This window comes from Mobula hypostoma, unplaced genomic scaffold (genome assembly GCF_963921235.1).
Source record: "Mobula hypostoma unplaced genomic scaffold, sMobHyp1.1 scaffold_36, whole genome shotgun sequence".
Lineage (NCBI taxonomy): Eukaryota > Metazoa > Chordata > Chondrichthyes > Myliobatiformes > Myliobatidae > Mobula > Mobula hypostoma.
The window spans coordinates 3038347-3062744 of record NW_026948187.1 but is presented as its reverse complement, the minus strand read 5'-3'; the positions used below and the strand labels follow the sequence as shown (position 1 = coordinate 3062744).

Genomic DNA, 24398 nt, shown 5'->3' with positions numbered 1-24398 from the left:
AACCTTGCTCCCTGCACCAACTCCTCAGCCACGCATTCAACTGCCATCTCCTCCAATTCTTACCATCGTTGTCACGTGGCACTGGCAGCAATCCTGAGAACGTCGCCCTTGAGGTCTTGTTCTTCAGCCTTCTGCCTAATTCCTGAAACTCACACTTCAGGACCTCATCCCTCTTCCTGCCTATGTCGTTGGTACCAACATGTATCACGACTTCTGGTTGGTTTCCCTCCTGTACCAGAATGCCGTGCACCCGGTCAGAGACATCCCGGACCCTGGCACCCGGGAGGCAAAAAACGTTGCATGTGTCCTTCTCACGTCCACAAAATATCCTGTCAGCTCCCCCGACTTTAGAGCCTCCAATGACAACAGCTCTCCTCTTCTCCGTCCCACCCTTCTGCACCACCGGGTCAGACTCATTGCCGGAGGCCCTGCCACCTTGGCTCACACCTAGTCGGTGGTCCCCGACAACATTATCCAGAACAGTAAATTTATTATTCAGGGGAATGGCTACAGGGGTGCTCTGCAATACCTGTCTGCTCACCTTCGCTTTCCCCCCTCTGACTGCCACCCAACGACCTGCTTCCGACAGCCTAGCTGTGCCTACCTCCCTGTCGCTCTCCTCTATGCCTGCCTCATACTCCCTTATGAGTCGAAGTCATCCAGCTGCTGCTCCAGATGCCTTACATGGTCTTCCAGATCGCCCAGCCGTATGCACTTTTGGCAGATGTGACTCTGTGGGAGAGGGATGTTCCCCCAAGACTGCCACATCTCACATGAGAGGCACATCACGGTCTCAGGAGGCATTGTAAAGATTAACTGCGAGCATGCTTATCCTCCGCCTCTTCTCGTCGAAACCTCTATAGTCAAAACCTCAAAGCGCCACTCCTTCACAGGCCCACTCACTCACTGGCCGCTTTCCACAGGCTGCTTCGCTTGAACTATCTCTCTATTTATCTATTTGAGTTTTTCCAAAAAGCTTAGTCACCTGACCTCGATTGCCCAATCAGCTGCTTTCTGCTGAGTCTGAGCTATTCAAATCTTGATTGTCTAATCAACGGCTTTCTGCTGATATTTTCAAATCTTCATTGCCTTGCTGCACAGACCAACTGCCAAAAGTGCAAGAATCTCTCGAATCAAAGCCTCAGAACTCCACTCCTACACTGGCCCACTCACTCACTGGCCGCTTTCCACAGCGCTTTCCACACCTAGCATATGACACGGATAGCAATCATGAGATCACAGCCCAGGCGGGTCTGCCCTTTAATTTAGCACCTAACTCTCGGAACTCACTTTGCAGACCCATGTCATTCTTACTCCCAAAGTCATTGGAATCTACATGAACCACGTCCTGCAGCTGTTCACCCTACTACTTAAAAATGCTAAGGGTCCTATCCGGACATTGGCACCATAACATCGGGGAATCCCGTTCTCGTCCGCAGTACCTGCTTTCTGTTCCCATAAATAATGATTGTCCCTTTGTCGTACTCGATCAGACCCGATGCAAGAGCAATTGTACCACAAATACACTAACACAGGTAATTCTTTTCCAAACCTTTATTCTTTACTCATAGCATGCTATGGGGGAAAGTTACAGACTGATCTCCCAAAAGAGCCAGTACAGACACTGCCCCCGAATTACAGAATTCTCCACAATTTATAACATTGATCAGGAAGCAGGATAATCTTACGATTACAAGTTTCGACAATATTAGAATAATTTCAATCGCATGCTATAATACATTTAGATGTAAGATAATCATTGGTCAGTTAGTTATAATTCTTTTAAGCCAAAGCTAGCCAATCCGTTCCCCAATCGGACCCCTTCCTCTTTTCTCAAGAATATTCTAGCCGTTACCTCATCCCTCCCATACTTAGCTATACCTTGAGATGGTTCTGCAGGATCAGTTAGTTCCTTATTTAACCCTATGCCTATCTTCAGACAATAATGGCACGGTTGCAGAGTGATGCTTCTTTCTGGTTTGGCCAAACTTGTCCAATGCAGTAAGCTAAGACGGTTACAAGGTGATTGATTATAAGTTAATCATTGTCCTTTGTTGTCCCCCTATTTACCTATCCCTTTATTCCATCATTCCCCTTTTTTTATCAACTTATGATAACAATTAAACAGGGACCGAGCAAAGCATCGTCAGTCTCTCCGTGCAAAGTCGGCAGCCAGCATTCAGGCAGGTCATTATCACACCGCAAGTAATAATTATAATAATGAGAATAATCAGCCCATGCAGTAAATAAGACCCCCATCATCCTCCCTGTAACCATCCTAACCAGCCATCCCCCTTTCCTGAACCCTGCATGAAATCATCCAATTGTTTCTTAATGGACTGAATGGCATGGGTCACGTTGTATGATTCGTCAGTGACACGGGTGATACATTTGTTTCCGACTATGGCGCACACCCCTCCCTGTTGTGCCAACTGATAATCCACAGAATACGTGGTCTGCTGTGCGCAGAATCGCAACTCCACCAGTTCTCTGCCAGCAGCCTCCAGACCTCCCATCGTACAGCCAACAAATGAGGAAGTTGCGTTTCTTTGCAGCTATGGTTCCCGCCGAACCCCCTAGAGAGAGAGAGTGCTCAGAAAATCATAGCCGAGAGAAGAGTAACAGGACTCCTCCAGTCAGTACAGAATTCCTTACTCACGGCTCGAGCTGTCATTTGCCGTCGAACGTGGGCAACCTGAGGGCAGGGAACAGGGAGTGGTCCAATCGTTCCTACTGCAAGGAGGTTAGGCAGATTGGCGGTAGCTGTAGTATAGGTGCCATTAAACAATGACACATATCCTCTCTTGGCCCTGTAGCAAGTATTTTTGTAACTCACTATTTTATCATACCACAAGTGCTTCTGCAGATATAGGGAGGATTATTCAAAAGTCTTTGAACCTGCCGACACGTGAGTCCCATTGCAATATCCACACACAAACTGAGTTCCCCTAGAGAGGGGCATGCATAGTTCGTGGATACATTCACAAGAGAATATTCCCTGGTCTATCCTACATCGGCGGTCCAGGCAAGTGTTCTTCAGGCAAGGTATCTCCCGGGGGACCCTGGCAAGGACGCACCCCTCTCCTTCTCCCGCAAAACAGAAGGGATAATTCCCAATGCCTTTACCCACAGTCTTATCCCCACTCTCCAAAGACACTTTCCCCTGACCACCCGTTTGAACTTTCCCCTTATCCCCTTACATTCTGCCGCTGATCTATCCTCCACTATTAAGTTATTTTCTGCCCAATTTAGCCCCGATGGGTTAGCAACAAACAATGCTTCTACAGATTATACCAAAGGATAACATGCAGTACGGTTACCATGCAGACGCATGCGAGCTTTATAAAATAAATTATCCTTCAGGCTTATTGCCATGGGGACAATCATAATTGCGAAAATTCCAATAACAGTCTTTAGTCCACCTGCGGAGCCCAACGTTTGCAATCACTCAGGTGGATCCAAGGGCTGTGCTCTTGAACCTTTGCACGAGTATCTGGAATGGCCCTTTCCACCGGGGTCCAAGCTTGGGACGCTCCCAATCCCGGATCAGTACCGAATCTCCAATTTACAACTCTGGGCACTCCTTTTCCTGGCCTCCAGGTTCCTTAAGGGTATTCTGCACCTGGGAGTGAAGGAACTTAAGAGAGGATGTTAGTTGGCGAAGGTACTTCTGCAATTCGTCCCCCATAACATTTAGATCAATTTGGCGGGAGGCTGCATGTCAGCGTCCCACGAGGTCCTTCCAGGGCGCCCATAAACAATTTCAGCGGCAGATACCCCTGTAGTGGATTGCGGGGTAATTCTCATATGGTATAAGGCCAGCGGGAGGACCTTCAGCCAACTCAGTCCGGTTTCGGACATTAACTTAGACAGCTTGTTTATCAGGGTGCCTTTGGCCCGTTCCACTATTCCTGCAGCCTTCGGGTGGTCAGCACAATGAAACTGCGGTTCGATGCTCAGCACCTCACACAGTTCTTTATTTATATTTCCTACAAAGTGAGAGCCATTATCAGAAATTATTTGTCTGTGTACTCCGAATTTCGGTATAATCTCTGTAAGCAACAACCTTACCACCGTAGAAGCTTCATTATTGGTGCTCGGAAAGGCTTCAATCCATTTACTGAACGCATCCACAATCACTAAACAATACTTATAACATTGTACGCGCGGTAGTTCGATAAAATCAAACTGAATACATTCAAAAGGACCACTTGGCAAGGGGGTTTCCCCTGGGGCACACTTTACTCCCTTTCCCGCGTTTGTCTTTTGGCAAATAAAACAGGCTTGTAATTTTCCTGCAGCAGCTTCCTCCAGCCTGAGGTTCACCATGTCCGGAGCAAAATATTACTCATTTCCCCCTTGCCAAGGTGGGTATCGGTATGCAAGCAATCGAGCATCATAGGCAGCAATGCATCAGGAATACAGACCTGGACAACTGGGGTATGCCAGAGGCCCGTGGACACCGAATGCGCACAACCGTGTGTCTTGCAAAGTTGTTTTTCTGAATCAGGACGTCCCCCTGGAGCTTTTGTACTGTAGCCCTGTCTGCAGTGCGCGGTGCTGGTGGTGTTTTAGTCGGGTGACGGCCAATGGCTCGGCAGTTAAAACTATAGACGTCTCTTCTTGCGCAGCCAGCTTGGCTGCCAAATCGGCCCTGTTATTTCCTTTAGTCACTGCAGATTCGTCTTTTAGATGAGCCGAACTTTTAATAATGGCTAATTTTTCAGGGAGGAGTATGGCCTGTAGGAGGTTTCTTACGGACATGGCATTCTGGATGGGGGTTCCGGAGGCGGTGAGGAACCCCCGCTGTGCCCAGAGCTCTCCAAAGTCATGGGCCACCCCAAATGCGTAACGGGAATCTGTGTAAATATTGGCCTTGTCGTCCTTGGCTAAAATGGAGGCGCGTGTAAGGGCAAAAAGTTCTGCCTTCTGGGCAGAGAGGTGGGGCTGGAGAGCGCCGCTTTCGAGTGTGCCGTCGTTGTCGACCATCGCGTAGCTGCAGAGGCGCGCCGCTGCCTCAGAGATCGAGGAGGTGCTATCCACATACAGAGTTAGTTGCGCCTCTGGAATAGCAGTATCTGAGAGGTCTGGGCGCGGAGAGGTGAGGAAATGGTTCCGTAGCAGACAGTCACGAGGAGACTCAGTCAATTCAACAGGTGCCGTCTCTGAAAACGTAGCGGGGTTGACTGTATCACAGTACGCAAAGGTGAGGAGTGGGTTATTAAGCAATGCTATCTCATAACGGCTTAGTCCGGCCTGGGTAAGATGTTGGGTTTGGTGGGTGGTCAGCAGGGCTACAATGGAGTGGGACGAGTACACTGTTACTGACTGTTGGAGGGTGATGTTGGAAGCAGCCGTAACTAGGGAATAAATGGCCAGGAGCATCTGCGAACAGGGGGGTAATCCCTTCGCTCCGGGGTCTAACTTAGTGGAATAATAGGCAACAGGCCTGCGTCTATCCCCATAAGTCTGAGTGAGCACTTCGGTGGCGCAGCCATCTAAACCATTTACAAAAAGCTGGAACGGACGGTAGTAAAGTGGGCGAGCGAGAGCAGGCGTCCTCGAGAGCGATATCTTCAATTCTTCAAAGGCTTCTTTCTGTTGCTCAGTTAGTTCTGGAGACGCTTAAGCGTACTGGAAGCCAAAGAGCTCAAAAAGTCCTGTATACAGAGCGACATTTGGGATCCACTGTCGGTAGAAGTTCACCAGACCAAGGAAAGCACGAATAGCTTTCGGCGTAGTGGACAGGGGGGTTGCGAAGATTGGGGTCACCTTTTCTGGGGTGAACTGCTTCCCGGTGGCACTCAAAAGTGTTCCTAAAAATCTCACCTGCCGTTGGGCCCTCTTTACTTTTCGGGGCGGGATCACGTATCCCCATGAATGCAGAGCATTCAGAAGCGTATTTGTATCCTGCACGTTTGAGGTTTCTGACGAGCTGGCCAGTAAAAGGTCATCCACGGACTGTATTACCGTAGAGACCCCGGGAAATCGTAAATCTCTGAGCTGCCCATGCAATACCTGTGACAATATGGTGGGCGAGCGCACGAAACCTTGGGGTAACCTAGTCCAAGTGTCCTGGCCTTGAAAGGTAAATGCAAAAAGGTACTGTGACTCATATGGGAGGGGTATTGCAAAAAACGCATGCTGCAAATCCACTGTAGTGAAAACTTGGGAGTCCGGAGGAATGCTGCTTAAAATCGTAGCGGGATTAGGGACCACTGGATACATCGGCTGAACAATGTCATTGATCTTGCGGAGGTCCTGCACTAATCGCCATTCTGGTCTTCCCGGCTTCGGGACCGGCAGGATCGGAGTATAGCAAAGGGATTGGCATGGGACTAAAATGCCCTGCTTGCCGAAGGATTCTATGAGATGGGTTATGCCTTCAACTGCATCCTTTTTGAGAGGGTACTGAGGAACGGATGAAATTTGGGCCCCTTCCCAAACGTCTATTTTTACGGGAAGGACTGGGGTGAGGCCAGCTTCCACTTTGGAGACAGCGCAAAGATCCTGCACAGGTTCATCAGTTGTCACGTGGCAAGGCTGGTGATGCTGCAGGCATCCCTCGACACTGAGGGTTTGCTGGTAAAAAACGAGAGTTTCGTCCGGGAGATCTTGCAGTACGCCCAGCACTGCTGGGTTAGCTTGTTCCTGCAGCCTATGGGCTAAAAATCCCAGTTCCTTTGGCTTGTGCTCCTCTGCGACCGTAAGGGTCACATGGGGAGAGGCCAGCCCTAACTAATTCGACAATTTCTCCGGCGCCTGGGCCAACAGGGCTGAGCCCTCCTTCCCTTTCCAGAAAGCCAAAGATAGTCACAGGGACGGGAATTCCAAGGGAAGGAGAATAGGTGGCTTCTAGTTCCCTTGAGCTGCCCGAGGGATCATATGCTAATGTCACATGGGGATCGGGGGGCACTTTCTCATTGTCGTGTAATATCAAGGGACCACCGCTGAGGTGGGTGGTGGACCCAGAAAACCTTCCGGGAATCAGAAACAACTACAGTAATTTCCTCACCTGTGCACTGGATGCGGAGGTGCAGGGCGCATATAAGATCCCTCCCTGTTAGATTGATCCCTATATCCGGGGTCACAGCAAATTGTGTCGTGCCCCGCCGTTCCTGGTAAGCCACCTACAGCGGGATGGACAGGAGACAGGTTTTTTCTTGTCCTATCAGGCCACTAAGTGTCATCGAATATTCGGACAGGGCAAAGCTATACTGAGCAATATAAGAAGCCTCTAGGGTCGATGCAGTGGCACCGGTGTCTATCATAAAGCGTTGAGCTGACCTTCTACGGAAAGGCTGATAATCGGTTCCTCCTCTGGGTGGCGTGTAAGGGCGGGGAATAGTCGCCGTCCGTCCCCTGCATTTCTATTCTCACTGGTTAGTCGATTTGAGAGGGCGTTGGCAGTAGTGAAGGGCTGGCGCCTGGCTGGCATTGGTATCGTCTTGGGTAGTGAGGGCAGTCGCGCAGCCAATGATCAGATGCACTGCATGCCCCGCATCCAGTAAGGCAGGCGCTAGTCAGGGCAGGTGGCTGCTGGCTGAGGGCCCTCGGTCTAGGGGCTTCTCTGGACCGGAATCCTGGGTTCAGGGGCTCCATCTGGTATCCTGCATTGCGCGGCTCCCTCCTTGGGGGCCCAGGTGGGCGCTGTAGCATTTCATGCTTTACTTTCGTCGGCTTGGAATCCCTGCTGTTATTCCAAAAATGCTCAGCCGCCCTTTTCATGGCCTGCCTTTTCTTGTCGGGCCAGTCCATATCAGTTCTAATAGCCTTGGACACATCCTCGGGGAGACACTGCAGTATTATTAAATTAAACTGGGGCGAAGTATCGCCGCGTATGCTGCTTAGAGGGAGCAGAAGCGTTCCCAAAAGTCGCAGCCGTCCTCTCCCGCCTTCGGGCGGCACTCGGGGACCTTAGCGATATCTACGGGTCGCTGTACAGCTTTCCTCAGAGCCTTTTTTAAAATCTTATCCACCTGGTCTGCGCGTGGAATCGCGGTGGAAAAGGACTCCCAATTGGCATGATTCCCTGTAGCTTCTTTCCATGTCTCCTGCTCATGGGTTGTAAGGGCCATGAAGCACAAGCTAAAAAGATCCTGGGGAGTTGCCTGAAACGTTTGGGTTGTACCAACCATATAATCGATAAATCCCTCGGGATCATTTTTCATGTTCGGGGGCTGGCTCATGATCATACACATTTCTTCGGGCTTCCAAGGAGTATGAACCTGCCTGGTTCGGCTGCCCTACCCTAGGGTTGGGAACGGTCCTGTTGGGAAATTGAACCGGGATCCCTCTCTCTTTGGGTCTCGAGTCTTCAGAATCATCATTTACAATACCAGAGTCATAGTCAGTATCGGTCTCAGGGTCTATCAGGGGCCCGTCCCCTACCAAAAGGTTTCATCAGCTCCCAGTCTGGCGCCTATTACTCCCCGTTCGCCGAAGTTGTCCCCTGGTTCGAGAGGCCACTGGACGTGAGGATATTGTATGGGAAGGCGTATTAAACGGGGGCACCGGAGGTTGGTCGGCGGTAACGTTATAGGGGGGTGGCAGTGCCGTGGGCCGGGGTCGAACACGGGCAACGGAGATATGCAATATCTCCTCCTCCTCCTCAGTCTCATTATCATTAAAGAGCATGGGCCCTCCAGACAGGTCAATAGATACCTCAGTTTTACTTTTGCCGGCTTCATCATCATTCTTCCGTCTATCCTTAGCCCACCTATCTCTTTGTTTTTTATTTCTATCCTGTTCTTCCTTATTCTTATCGTGATCCTCACACGATCCTTTTAATATCTCCCATTGTTTCGAATTTCGTTCACTATCACATGCATTAATCTCTCTGCGACGTGCGTTATGCCTCCAGCTACTTTGCTTAGATCTGTTATTTAATTCTTTGGGCGTTTTTCTCCAATTGGACATTAAAACCTTCCATTTATGTCCGGTACTACGCTTCCAAATTGCTTCTTCTGCCTTTAGACATTTATCCAAATCCCAGGTCCCACCCAGAGGACAATTTCACTCCCCAATTTATTATTTAGGCATGCCGATAACCTTCGGTAATCATTCTTTCTCTCTGGGTCAACTTTACAAAGTTTAAACAATGGCGTGTTATTTACAGAGTTATCTAATGTTTGCGCCATGTTCCCTAATCGGGTGGGTCAGCCACCTCCTTTTCTCAGCCCCACTTCAGGGTCCTGACCTTCGCGTGGGGGATTTCGCCTCTTAACAACCGGTCTAGGCGTGCTGATACTCCAGAGTGCGGTTATACCACCTTATAATCTATAACCCCTACTCCCCGTTAATCTTGTGCTGTGTCTCTCTGCATCCACTTCAAGGTCCTGACCTTCGCCTGGGGGATTTCCCCTCTTAACAACCGGTCTAAGGCAGGGTGCTGAGACAGGTAAATTGTCACAATGTTTCCTAAAACGTATTTACAGCATCCGATAGATTGCAGAGGAGAGCCACTTCCCCTGTGTTTGACCAAACGTCCGCTCTGCCCTCTGCTGGTCAATTTACTGCGCTACACGCCCCGCACCTCCCCCACGCCAGTTAGAATGGTTACCAGCTCCAAAATGTAATCGGTTACTGCCAATAACCCAATGACCAATTTGCTGTAACTCACTCAAAGCAAATGTAATAGTTCACTACCAATGATCCGCTGCCCAATTTGTTAGCACCGGCAGCTTTAATATTCTCAATACTTCTTCGGGGACTCTAACCCCTTACGTTACCTTTCTCAGGGACTCTAACCCCTTACCTTACCTTACACTTCGTCGGGGACTCGAACCCCTCTTTTAACCTGTGGTACTCGGCCAATCCTCAACTCAGGTTTCGAAAGTAGTCCATCATAGAATTGCCCGCCAGACGAGGGGATCGTCAAGGTGGGCAGTTAATGAGAGAGGTCAAGGGAAATCTTACCTTGTGGGCCCACCCGTCTCACGTCACCGCCACCGAGTCGACCGCTGACACCGTCTCACGAGACCCTCGTCTTGGACTCCTGGCTGGCTCGCCAAATTGTCGTACTCGATCGGACCCGATGCAAAAACAAATGTACCACAAAAAACACTAACACACGTAATTCTTTTTCAAATCTTTATTCTTTACTCATAGCATGCTATGGGGAAAGTTACAGACTGATCTCCCAAAACAGCCAGTCCGGACACTGCCCCCGAATTACACATTTCTCCACAATTTATAACATTGATAAGGTAGCAGGAAATCTGACCATTACAAGTTTAGACAATATTAGAATCATTTCAATCGCATGCTAAGATACAATTAGATGTAAAATAATCATTGGTCAGTTAGTTATAATTATTTTAAGCCAAAGCTAGCCCATCAGTTCCTCATTCGGACCCTTCCCCTTTTCTCCAGAACGTTCTAGCCCCTACATTATACTTCCCATATTTAGCTGTACCTTGAGCTGCTTCTGCAAGATCGGATAGTTCCTCATCTGAGCCTTTGCCTGTCTTTAGAGAGCAATGACTAGTACGTCACCGGTTACAATGACTAGTACGTCACCGGTTACAATGACTAGTACGTCACCGGTTACAATGACTAGTACGTCACCGGTTACAATGACTAGTACGTCACCGGTTGCAGCGTGAAGCTTCTTTCTGACTGTCCAAAACAGTAAACTGAGCCACCACAAGGTGATTGATCATTAATTAATCATTGTTCGTAGTCTATACCCCTATTTACCCCTTCACCCCATCAGTGGGTTGTCAGAGATTACAGCAGGTCATTGATAGGATGCAGAATTGGGCCGGGAAGTGGAAGCTGGAGTTCAACTCAGATAAATGTGAAGCAAACTTATTAATAATCATAAGAGTCTTGGCAGTGTTGCGGATCAACGAGAGCTTGGACTCCGTGCCCATCGGACAGGCAAAGCTGCTGTGCAGGTTGTCAGTGTTGTTAAGAGGGCGTACAACGTGATGGCCTTCATCAACCGTGGTATTGAGTGAATTAATGAGCCTTGGGGTAATGTTGCAGCAAGAGACGACTATAGTTGGACCCACTTGGAGTACTACGTTCAGTTCTGATCACTTCACTGCAGGAAAGATGTGGATACTGTGGAGAGAGTGCAGAGGAAATGTACAAGTACGTTGCCTGGATTGGGGAGCAGGCCTTATGAGAACAGGTTGAGTGAACTCGGCCTTTTCTCCTTGGAGCGATGGAGAAGGAGAGGTGACCTGGTAGAGGTGTAAAAGATGGTGAGAGGCATTGATCGTGTGAATAGCCAGAGGCCTTTTTCCCCGCAGAGCTGAAGTGGCTACAACGAGTAAGCATAGTTTTAAGGTGCTTAGAAGAAGATACATGAGAAATGTCAGGGGTATGTTTTTCCACACAGAGAGCGGCGGGTGAGTAGAATGCACTGCCAGAAAAGGTGGGAGATGCTGATGAAATAGGTTCTTTTAAGAGAGATGAGTAGATGAAGCTTGGAAAATAGAGAGCCTTGCGGCAGGGAAATTCTCAGCAGTTTTTACAGCAGTTTATATGATCGGTACAACACTCTGGGCCAAAGACCCTATAATGTGCCATAGATTTCCGTGTTTCTCTGTTTTTATCAATACGTCCGTTAGAGGGAATAGAGCAATAGAAAATAACAACATGAAAATCTGCAGACTCATCTTTCTGGATAGGAGGAAATGACATGCTGTCAGGTGTAATACATCTTATTTGATGTAAAATCAATACTGTCAATAGTAGAAGAAGTTGTGCACTTGTTTATAAATTTGGGCTGACAAATAAATCGAAGTTATTTTTTGCTGTATAAAAGGGATTGCAATTAAATGCCAACACCGATAGGAATATTGTTTTCGTGAATATATTAAGGTGTCTAGATTTTAAGTAGCAAAGTAATCGCACTGAAAGTGGTATTCACTTTAAAATGGATTGCAAGCATCGCCAAATTATGCTACCTCAATATAAATGTACAATTTAATTCAAAACAATCATATGCAATTCTTCCCACATTTATTATATTAGTTCCATAGTCTGTCGCTAATATTTGAGCACCGCACCCTTTATTGTGTATATATTGAACAATTCTACAACCGCGTACTTTACAGACAATAACATATAGAAAGTGCAAGCAAAAGAGGGCACATTTAGTTTTTTTTTGTCTTCAATGGGCTGATGTGAAGTATGGGAATGAACCGTCGACGATTCGAACTGAAAGTGATTTGGAAATCCTGATGTGCTGTCGGTAATTTCATCATTGCTGTCAGTCGAAGAGAAAACATGGAAAGCCAGATGAAAGCGAATCTACGACTGGGCCTCTGTTCGAGCGAAAATGAATAGCATCAAATTGAATAGAAAAACACAGTTTCATCAAACAAAGTAACTTTTGGGACAATGTTCAATGTGGAGTCAAAACAAACAATTTCTTTGAAACAGCCATTGTTGGCGACAGATAGTCTGCAATATTTCTGGCTTCCACAACCAGTCCGCTTCGACTTTTAAGAAGTAGTATATTAAAAGAACATGTGGAGTGTGCAATGTCACATAGTTCATTTACACTTGGAAATCATGTTTTTCTCGCATACAAACAGAGCTTCTCATAGGCCACTGACGGAAACCTGATGTATTTGTGGAAACAGAGTGTTAAACAGACACAAAAATACATCAGAAAATACAAGACAAACAATGAATATATATTTCTGGTTACTGTGGATAGGCTAGAAGAAAGGACAGAACTCGTCTTGTTTGTTCTGAACGATATCGGCAATCCAGGGTAGTAGAATATCAACACAACCACTGTCCGTCACGTTCACACAGTCTGAGGAATAAATTATGTCACTCACAACATCATTGCGATCGTCAGGAACCATATCATGGAGCGATCATATATAAAACATTATTTCCGACGATTGCCGCTGTACAGCAAATTACTTGGGATGATGAACTATTTTCTCATACTCCAAACATGCTCATTTATTTCATATTTAAAGGACTGTTACGAGAATACACATAAAATTAAGATGTTTGCTGGCCTGGGCTAGCATCAGTGGAATCAGCAGTTGGTCTGCCACCTGCCCTCAGGGGAAGGAGAGATAAGGAACAATGGAGCAGCGTCTGGAGATGTGTAATGAAGGGATGTGGGAGGAAGAGCTGTCTGGAGCGGCTCCCCCCCTTTGAACCCTGAACTGTTTGAAGTGATGGACAGGCGATACCCCAGCAGGGGGATAAAAAGGGACAGGTTCGCTAAGAATAATTCAAAGTGATTACAAGGGGGCAATCAATGATTTATTAAATTGAATGCTGACTACAGACTTCATTAACACTCTTCTTGTAACGCAAGATCCTCACAAAACCACGAGATTGTTCAATCACATCAATACGCACATAGAAGGACAATTTTCTTTGCCGGGTTGTGATTACAGACAGATTGAAACAAAGTAGAGCAACATGAAAATAAGTGTACTGACCATGGATATTGGAAAACAATCCTTCAGGGTCTTGTGGATCATGACATGCACTATATAGATAGTCGTTGGTGTAATATTCGGCTTCATTAATGGAATTAATGGATCCAGTAACTAAAATAAAAAATGAAAGAGATAATCAAGGTATTTGTTTGGTATTTTTTTCCTGTTTTTGTAATGAACACATCATTCAATCATCAGGTCAATGACTGTATCATCTTTACCTTAAATGGCATAATCGTTGAATACCGTTCAATAGAAAGTGGAAAGGAAGATGCGTGTTCCGCCTTGAATTGCTAATGAAACAATCGGTAAGTGTTCATAGAATCGATTTTATTGATAACTCGTGTGTGTATTGCTCTTGTTAACGCTTTATTGGCGGATGAAGGTAACTACGGCAAGCCTGCTGGAGGGGAATGAGGAAATATGTAGATAGAAAGACAGATAGATTGATAAAGTAATATAATGCAAAGGTACTTATCTCGGCCTTCCTTTAAGTGGGAACAGGTAATGTTACCGGTTACAGTTCAGTCGATATATGAAGCAAAAACGAAATAAGCTGAAGTGACTAAAGTCGTCATCCAATTAGCAGAAAATTTTTACAGTGAAAATTAGTTCAAGTTCCTAGTTAAATGTCTTCATACAAGAATGTGAGTAGGTATGTCCTTGGAAAATTTGGTAGATTGAGCCATAGTTCGTGGTGGGTAAAGTATTGGAGAGGATAGTCTGCGACATAATTTACCTGCTTAAACCACACTCAGAATATCACGCTCAGTTCTGGTCAGCTCACTTTTAGAAAGGTATGAATCCTCAGAGATGATGTAGAAGAGATTGAACACAATGATTCCCGAACTAGGGTCAACAATTTATAATTATAGATTGTTCGAGCTGGACCGTTGCTCCTTAGAGGCTTTTTCCCAGATCGGAAATGGCTAATATGAGGGAGCTGCCTTTAACCTGGTTCGAAGAAAGAATGCAGTGTTGTCAGCGGTAATTTTGCTAGATGGAGAGGGGTGAAAGCGTGGAACGCCCTTTCGCGCTGGTGTTGGAGATAGATATATTAGGGCCATTTAAGAAACTTTTATGTGGCCACATGTGCTCCATTGCTTTATGTAAAAGCAACTAAGGAATGTGTAGGATGGGACAGCAAAATTGATCGCGTGTAAGTTAACAGGTCGGCACAACATCGTGAGCATCAGGAACCGTACTGTGCCATATTGCTCGATGTTCAATGTTCTCCGTTCTGCATTCCACTGGCGAACAGGGAAAACTTCAGAATTCGGAATTGCTGAGAAAAGTGCTGGTTACTTCAGGAAAGAAGAAAGGGAATGCCTCTAATACTCTGAAGTATTGGAAACTATATCAGCAGATGCTGGCAGAGTATGCTTCAGATTTCTATTATCCATTGAGGTTCCGTACGTTGATCGTGAGTAATATCATACCACACCACACTCCACACTCAGACAGCTGATACCTGGTTCTCAGCACCCTTCACAATTCATATCTATTGTGCCATCGAGCAATGTATATGGTTTTTCATCATCTACTTATGTCCCCGAAGCTTCTGACTTAATTTTTCACGTGCTATAAGGTTTCCTTTCCCCTCATCCGGTCTCGCCTATCACCTGCCAACCTGTACTGCTTCCTCATGCTCCATCTCCTTATTTTGGCTTCTGTAACTCCTTTACAGAGCTAATAAAGTGTTTTGGTTCGAAACGTTGACAGTTAATTCTCCACCATCTGCTGAGTTCCAGTAGAACATTGTGTGCTTTGCTCAAGATTTTCAGCATCCGAAGGATCTCTTGTGTTTATTGTATGACATCCTACTATTGTTTTTTTTTTGTTGTTACAATTTCATTTCTGAAGTTCCTATACAGCCGTGTGTGTGTGTGTGTGTTTGTTTTTTTTTATTATTGCTTGATTTTGTTACCAATATTGGATGAATTGAGACGGTATCAATTTGTACATAGCGGATTCCATGTCATAATACACACCTGAACCTTGCATCTCAGTGAGTTTCTTGAATGGTGGAATATTCTCAATTTCCTCATAAATTGCTTGGTAAAAGTCAACAGGTGATCCATAGCCGCTCATTAGTGCACCTAATAAAGAGAGAGTGGGGATAACATCCGCATAAACGAATTTGTACACGCATATTATGATTTAACTAAAATTCATTCAAATGATCTTAGTCAAGGTGAAGAGTCAGTGAACGTGATCGCTGAATCGACCGATGTGTGGATGATGCCTCTGGCCAATCAACCGAATAAATTTGGCATCAGAAAGATAAAAGTAAAGGTACAGAATAATGAGCATATTTCCGATTATTGTTTCATAGTGAATACACATCACATTTGAATCGATGACAAGTTTAATATTATGATTAGATCGATGCGGATGCCATCATCAATAATATCCTCAGAATATTCGAAGATACAGGGCAGATTCTTGAAATTTATACGTCCAGGTGTTCAGAGCATGGATGTATTACAGTGAGATAAACAGTAAGGTAGCCACTTAACAAATCAGATTTAACCAATTTCCATTACTACATAATGAAAATTTATCATAAATCTACGATCAATAAGGGCCAGTGAAAACCACCATTACAAATGTCCCACGGAAGGCAAATAAATTCGGAACAAGAGCTATGAAAACATATTTAAGTTTAGTCATGTTCGCACAAAAATCGTGTTTTGGGAAAACCCCAAAAAACTGAAAACGTCACAATAAAACGTCGATGTAAAGATTGGCCCTCACCACTGATTGCTGACCGTCTCCTTGCTATCGTCACCAGTATTAATAACTCAATGATGAATACAATTCCAAGGGTTATGCAGACAGTAACCATGATGGATGGGGTCCAGTTTCCAAAATCTTAAAACGAAAAGTAAAAACATATATTTCGATAAACACAAAACAAACACTATAGATCCAATGCAACGGAATTTTGAGCAATCTTTAATGAATTTAATCATACATGCAGTTATCACGATTTATAAAAGTTATATCCCTATGTATTTCATGACAGAAAGCGCGGAGCGGATACACAAAGACTATTTCACAATAAAGTCTGATATGTCAGAAGTATTTCCCAGCACAATAAACGTTCTCTCCTCCACCTGGTATTAGATCAGGATAAATACCCCAAGTAACGTCGTGTTCAAATTCCATTTTCCCGCACATTGCTGGATTGAAACAGCAAGAAGGAAGGTGAGTTTAATTATAAGAAAACATTTCCAGGAAAAAAAGTTCCATCGTAGTTATCCTTGCATTTTTCTTATCCGCCTCTAACCAGCACAGAGAGATTTAGATAGTAACGGTACACAATTAAGTGTACACTCAATGAATTCAGAAAATATTGGAAAGCTGCCGATTATTATCACTGACACTCTGTTTGTAACTAGTAGCTGCGGAATTATTTTCATTCCAATTATGCATTTATACGCCAGGCCCACATAGCGAGGTTGGTCTTTATGAAGGCAGAGCAATACTGAGGAGATGGGATCTCATACCCCTAATATTTCTTCCTGCACGGGTGCATGCAGGGTCCAAAAATAAGACTGAGAACTTGCACTGTTACAAAACGCCACTAAATCTCGAGTAGTATTTCGGGACCGACATATTATTCAACTACACTGCCGTTGCGCACACATTATATGCAGCGCCTTCGCAGGATCACTAAATAATCACCAGGCCATGCTCCCTTCTCACTGATGCGATGTACCGGAGCCTTGGGTCCTCACAACTGGGCTCAGGAATAGTTATTACCTCTCAACCACCATGCTCCTGATAGGGTGCGTAACTTCAATTATTCCAGTGGTGAACTGATTCCACAACCTATATTTTCTTTCAAGGGTTACATAACTCTTGTTCTCAGCATTAATTCTTACTGATCAATTTGTTGACATTTTTTTCTGATTTTGCATTTGCGTACTTTGTTGCTTTTTGCTATTTGTTCTTTTTCTGCGCTTGTTTTTGAGTAGTTCTTTAAAGTTTCTGCTGTGTTTCTATACATGTACAATGAATGCCGTAAGAAAATGAATCTCAAGGCAGTATATAACGATATATGGATATTTGGTAACAAATTTCCTTTCAACTTTAATATTTACTATCTGCAAACACCAAAACTTTCTCAAGAGTATTGGACCAGCAGCTAGTTGATTCACAGAAAATGTCTGACCGGGAGTGGAGATCATGTTTTTTTAAGAATTCTGCATATTGCTGGTTAAAATATTTGAGAAGACGATCAGGATCCCACACAGTTTCTAAAGCATCCATTGTGAACTTAGCAATTAGGAAATACGAATAATCATTTCTTGATATCTGCAGCATAGATGCGAAATGTAAGCGTCAAAAATCCATACCTGAATTGTTGCGTTCAGTAGCAGTCACTCCGGAACCTGTGTACATATTGCAAAGAAGTTTCAGAAAACACATCTCTATTGGTGTTTATATTGGATATTTCTCATTCCGAAATTAACAAATCATTTGGAGAGAAATTGGAAATGTCAGACAAAGCACAAAGCATACCAGAACAAAGAACGATGACATCTTCTTTGTGATCACAGTCGTGTTGACCAAATGATAAGGAACGACAGCTGGACAGAAAAGATTCACTTCCCGTGCATTTTACTTCATCAAGCCAGACAGGACCGGCTGCCTGGGTCATTTTAACATCTTCTGGAGCCCAGAGAGCAAGGCCACACCTTAGCTGTCTGCAGACTACATTGGCATCAGCCAGATCCCAAGAGTCGTCACACACCGTGCCCCAGCTGTCATTAAACCGGACCTCAAGCCTTCCGGAGCAGTTGTGATTGCCGCTAACAAGCCGCAATGGAACATCTAGGTATGAAACAATAAAATTGAGATTTATTTAATAATTAGTCTGAGAATCTGAAGCTCGTCAGGGAGAAAATAGAACTAATTATAGAACGCGAGGGCAGGCAACTCGGCCCAACATTTCTTAATCCAACACTACGCCAAGTTATACCACCTCTCTTCTGCCTCGTATAATCGATATCGCTCAAATATTTACATTTGCCTACTCCAGCTGAAAGCCTTTTAATCACGATAATTGTAAATATTTCTATTATCACTCCTCAAAGCCTGCTCTAAGCAATATCATTTTCAATTTACGAATGAAGGTTTTCCTCTACCACTTCATTTAAGCCGTCATCTGTCACCTTAAATGCGTCCATTAATATTTGATTTTTTTTTTACAATGGTTCAGACTCTCTACCTGGCCTGTCTCACCTAATGATACGTATCTATTAGGACTCATTTTAGCTGCAGCATGAGTCCCAAGTGCTTCCATTCCTTCTTATCCAGGCAGACTCTGAGTAAATCTCTTCTATAAACCCCACATGCTTCTTGAAATGCGACAAACGTAAATGTAAATGATATGAAATCATTTGCTTTTCATATCCACAAATAGTTTATGAAGTCCATTCATTGTTGAACGAACAGGCAACATATCTTATTCTTATCATTAGTGTCCGATTAATGAAGGCAAGTACGTCACAGACCTTGCTCTTCAACTCATACTTCATCATGAAATGCTCAAAGACATGATGAAGACCAAAACCAATTTCACTGTCAGCCAGTTTGTTTTTTGTCTTCAGTTCATACCGGCGAAAAAAAAAACCCTCGAATACAGCTCATGCACATCTTTCAACTCCAGCCATAAATTGCGGGCTTTATATATACGTCGTCCTATGTTCTCTCTAGTTAACCACTTGTGTTATTTTGGTTATGTAATACAGAATGCCTTGCTCTCTCATTTTCTCATATTTCCAACGAAATAGATATCTTTTATCTATTGATCGTAGCCTTTATTCATCTTTCTATATTGCCCAATAGCCCGACCGTCTTTATGTATCCTGCGGTTTACATATATTTACTTCATTTGTTTTATCCAAATCAACAATGTCTCTCGCCTTTGACTATCTCCATACTTTCCCTCGTTCACTTCCCTCCTTCCAAGGTAATACCGATTCCCAAGTCCGTCCAGCAGGTCAGAAGACAATTCCTGCATATAATTTATAATCTTGCCTGATAACAAATGTTCCCGATGAATTCCAATTAACTCCCTCTATCTTCTGTCTGGACATGGAATTCTTCACAATTCACTCCCCTTTGGCAGTGCTCAACAGAGTCGTGGGAAACCAGGATTCTGGTCAATGCGTGCCCAATTTCGTAGAGGGCAAGAGGAACGAAATTTATTTTTCTGATAGCGACATGAATACAAGGTTTTCTGATTTCAGCAAAGAAGTTTTCGAATTCGTCACCTTTTAAAGGGAAAGAGGAGAATGCGTTTTCTTGCAAGCAGGCTCTTTCAGTGATTCCTTCCGTCATATTGGTTTCTGTTGACAAAATAAATATTTTGACGAATTTATACATAAATATGTAAAATGTAAATAGATATAAGATTCTCTTATTTACCTTCGCAAGTAACTCCTGCGTCCTCAGAATGGTCACACTGGTGTTTTCCCCACGGTTGCGACTGACACTGCCAAAGGGTCGATTCGTGTGAAGTACATTCAACCTCATCCAACCATATCGGTCCACGTCCCTTTCCAAATTTATATGAGCCAGGATAAATAGAATTCATTGGTCCACATTTCATTTGTTTGCAAATGACTTCTGCAGACTTGCCATAAAGGTTCGTGGAGCAGACTGTTCCCCAGGTCCCGTTGTACCACACTTCAATTCTTCCTTTGCATCGACTACCTCCGTCCTGCAGGCGCAACTTTTTGTGCTCTGATAAGGATGCATTTGAAGACAAAGGTTGTCGCAAAATTAGCATACAATGGGAAACGCGTTTTTTTCCTCTACTTCTGCAACAGAAATTAGCCGTGTGTGTGTGTGTGTGTGTGTGTGTGTGTGTGTGTCTGTCTGTGTCTGTGTGTGTGTGTGTGTGTGTGTGTGTGTGTGTGTGTGTGTGTGTGTGGGGAACAAGGATAAACAAATAAAATGAGCACATTCAGTAGGAAGTGATAGATTAGCAAAATTAAGCGAACCCAGGAAGCACGGAATGATATATTCTGCTGAAGTACTGAAAGGAGGGAAGGGGTTAGTGACGGAAAATTGAGGAATAGAAGATCGAGTGTCTGATACTGGAATCTTATCGGATTCACCAACAATTGAGAAAGGTAAATATTTGAATTCATTTAGGGAAGAAGTGTGAAGAGCAAGGAGAAACTGTCCATCCTCTGTCCTTAAGGAGAAGTATGAATTGAGGCGTTGGAAATAAGTGGACCGACACAAACCGTCACTTGCTCTTCAGGGCAAAAGAAAAGTACGTGGTTAAATGTTTTGACTGAACCTCAGTACCTTATTCTTAAGACCGCACCTACTAAATCCAGAGTAAGAGCAATCTGTGATGAAATAAAGGCGAAATTACAATATTATTTTCATTTATTCTATCCCCCGATTCGATAAGAGTGTTTGAAACTGATTTTAGGACTTATTTTAATTTTATATATATATTCCATGCATTATCTTTGGAGATTCTAATGTGATCACCTACACTATTTAATCCATGCACATCACCTGTGTTTTGAATTCGGAAAAGCTGACCTCACATTAGCTTCTGGCTTTTTCCCACTTCATTTAGCCACAGCTACTCTGATTGTGTTATCTGACTTTTATTCCTTTCTGCGACAATACAACTCAATAGAATATTCGTCTTCTCTGGACACACTACAGCCTTCTAGTCTCGGTATCAAATTTCTAACGTTGGCTCTTTTAGTTGATTTTGTTTCCAGATATTATTTTACTCCTGACTTTTTTCCCCCAATTAATTCAGTAAGTGAGAAGAAGAGGTAAAGAAACATGGGGAAAAAGAAACAATGGAAATTGAAAAACAATGCTATGCTATGTTTTTGAATCTTTTTTTTTGGATTTTATTATACGGAATTTAGATCGATCCGGTTTGATAAATTGTATTATTCTGTCTCTCCTGATTTGGACTGCTATGTTTTTTCTAGTCACTAGATGGCTCTGCACACTTGCATGTTCACAGCAACTTACTACTGCTTTGCTAAGTAATTGAATTTCATCATGAGATCGGGTATTTAAGAATCGCTTGCATATTTTAGTCTGAAACACTTTGCTACGGGTCGAAGGAATTTGGATCAATATTTGAATCTATCTTGTGTAAGAACGCCTAGCAGTATTTTTTTTTCACAGCTCCTTGAGTAGTGTAACGAGTTGGTGAACAGTCACTCAACCATCAAACTACACCGATACATAGACTGGAGATTATTTATTTGCCTCGCTTGAGTAAAGAAAACGGGGAAACACTTGAGCGACGGCAGAAGAATTATTAGGCAGAATCAATACTGAAATCAGGATGATTAATGTTATGACATTAGTAATGGGAAATATAAACATTCCAGATACATAGGGAATAAGTTTATTGTTTCTGCGTACGTGTGCTCTCACTCATTATCAACATTTAGACAGTTCATTCTGGCCCAATCGTCTCCTTTCCAGTTTTACATTATTTATTACATCTCCGTAGTCATTGCGTGCTGCACAGACAAAGAAAAGTAAATTTAAATAAAATTGAGATTTTCTTTACCGGAGCAAGTCAACGTCACCGCTTCTTTATGACTGCAGTCATGTTCGGCCCATGGTGCTGATGGACATTCCCAGAGAAATGTTTCGTTACCCGAGCATCTCACTTCATCTAACCAAACTGGGGGAGAGCGCCTTCCGCAGTAACCGTGAGTTTTATACTCCAAAGCAGATCCACAACCCAGTTGTCTGCAGACCACGTTGGTGTCGACCAGATCCCAGGAGTCGTCACAGACCATGCCCCAAGATCCACGGTAATAAACCTCTAGCTGACCAGCACATGGATCTTCACTTCCCGAGAGTCGTAACTGCAAGTGGCCTATCGAACAGTAATATGGAAAGTAAATCAGTACATTGGAAAGTAGAAACATCACCGGCTCGTCGTTTCTAAAGATGACTCTGTGATTATTATTATTATTATTACTCTTTAAAAGAGTTGTGCCACGTTGTAACAATTATTCCGGAACTTGAAAATGTTTGAAATCCAAGTATAAAATGTAAAAGTTTGGATGAATACAACATATCGAGAAACGTAGAGTTGTTTCTCTCATTAAGGACGGAACTCAGAGGCCGGTAGTTGGACGTTTTCCGACATCTGCTGGCATTCCATTTTCCTGCCTTTCGCACAAATGAGGAAACTACAAGCGTGTTAGCCTGATCTCAGTGTTTGGAAATATATTGGGATCTATTATCAATGAAAATGCAGAAGACAAACAAATGTCTGACAAATGTTCTTGCCTGACAAATCTGCTGGAATTATTTGAAGAAATAATAAGTAGGATCGACAGAGGAGAAGCGGTTGATTTTGCGGTACTTGGATCTTCAAACGGCCATCGTCAACTTGCCGCGCATGTGGCTGTTTAACGAGTTAGAGCCCACGGTATTAAAGGAAATATTCTAGGATGGACAGAGCAGTCGCTGATTGGCGGTAGGCAAAGATCGGGAATGAAGGGAACCTTTTCCCGTTGGCCGCCGGTGACACGTGGTGTTTTTAGTGGTCTGTGATTGGACCAATTCCTTTCACGTTATGTGTCAATGATTTGGATGATTGTGTTGATGACTTTGCTCAGAGGTTTGCAGACAATATGAAGGTAGCTGGAGGGACAGTCAGATTTGTGGAGGTGATAGGACACAGAAACACAAATATAGATTAGGAGAGTAGACAAAAATGACAGATGTAATACAGTTTTAGGTAGTGGATGGTCATGCACTTTGGTAGAAAAAAAAGGTTTGACTGTTTCCTAACTGGAGAGAAAATACAAAAAAAAAAAAAAATGAAGCGCAGAAGAGCTTGGGAGCCCCTGTGCAGGATTCTCCAGACGACAGTTTACAGGTGTGAGCCTGTGGATGACAAGACAAGTGCAATGGATATAATTTTGGGACTATGTGAAGCACTGGTGAGACCTCACAAGTAGTAATCAGTGCAGTTTTGGGCCCCTTATCTTAGACTGGATCTGCTGAACAAGGAGGGCGTCAAAGGACGTTCACCAGAATGTCTTTTCATAAGAAGACCGTCTGATGGCTCTGGGTTGTGTTCACCAAAATTCAGAATAAATACCATGCCGAATCTTCGAAATTAGATTAGATTAGATTAGTGTCAATTTTATTGTCATTGTGCCGAGTACAGATACAAAGCCAATGAAATGCATTCAGTATCTGACCTGAAATGCAAAGAATAGCGTTATTTACAAAATAACTGCGAATAAAATAAGTGCTACAGCACACAAATATAAAAGTACTGAGACAGTACAATATGGATTCAATACTGCTTAGCGCCGCGATGAGAGATTCAGCAGTGTCACAGCCTCAGGGAAGAAGCTCTTCTGTGCCTGCTGGTGCGGATACGGAGGCTCCTGTAGCGCCTACCGGTTGGGAGGAGAGCGATAAGTCCATGGTTGGGGTGAGATGCATCCTTGATAATGTTTTTCGCCCTGCCCAGGCAGCGTTCATTGTAAATGTTCTCAACAGCGAGCAATTGCGTGCCGATAATCCGCTGGGCAGTTTTCACCACACACTGGAACGCTTTGCGGTCCGATACACAAATCTTCCAAGAAACTCTGGAATCTGCTGTGCTTTCGCTATAATTGCTGTTCTGTGTTGAGTCTAGGACAGGTCGTCGGGTAATTGAAATTGCTGACCCTCTCCTCATCTGATGCGCCGTTGAGGCCTGACTCATGGACCGGTGGTTTCCTCCGCCTGAACGCAATACCTCCTCTTTGTCATGCTGACTTTGAGAAAGTGGTTGGTGCTGTGGCACCACTCCTCAGGATTTTTAACATACCTTCAAAATGCTATTGTGTCATCAAATCAACCGGGACTTCAACCGTCTCGACTTCACCGCACCTTGTCCCCATTCCAACCTCACTCCTTCGGAACGCTCTGCTCTCC

General features: G+C 44.1%; 1 protein-coding gene across 1 annotated transcript in view; it reads right to left on the bottom strand.

Annotated features, from left to right (window-relative positions):
* Positions 1-7847: 7847 nt before the first annotated feature.
* LOC134341542 (deleted in malignant brain tumors 1 protein-like) overlaps positions 7848-24398 on the bottom strand; it is a 59345-nt gene continuing 42794 nt past the window's right edge. Inside the window, exons 9-16 of the mRNA XM_063039410.1 lie at positions 22015-22329; positions 19872-20189; positions 19718-19792; positions 17961-18272; positions 17795-17830; positions 16188-16304; positions 15422-15529; positions 7848-7984 (exon numbers count right to left, since the gene is read on the bottom strand). Coding sequence (XP_062895480.1) covers positions 7848-7984; positions 15422-15529; positions 16188-16304; positions 17795-17830; positions 17961-18272; positions 19718-19792; positions 19872-20189; positions 22015-22329 — 1418 coding nt within the window. The remainder of the gene's footprint in view (positions 7985-15421; positions 15530-16187; positions 16305-17794; positions 17831-17960; positions 18273-19717; positions 19793-19871; positions 20190-22014; positions 22330-24398) is intronic.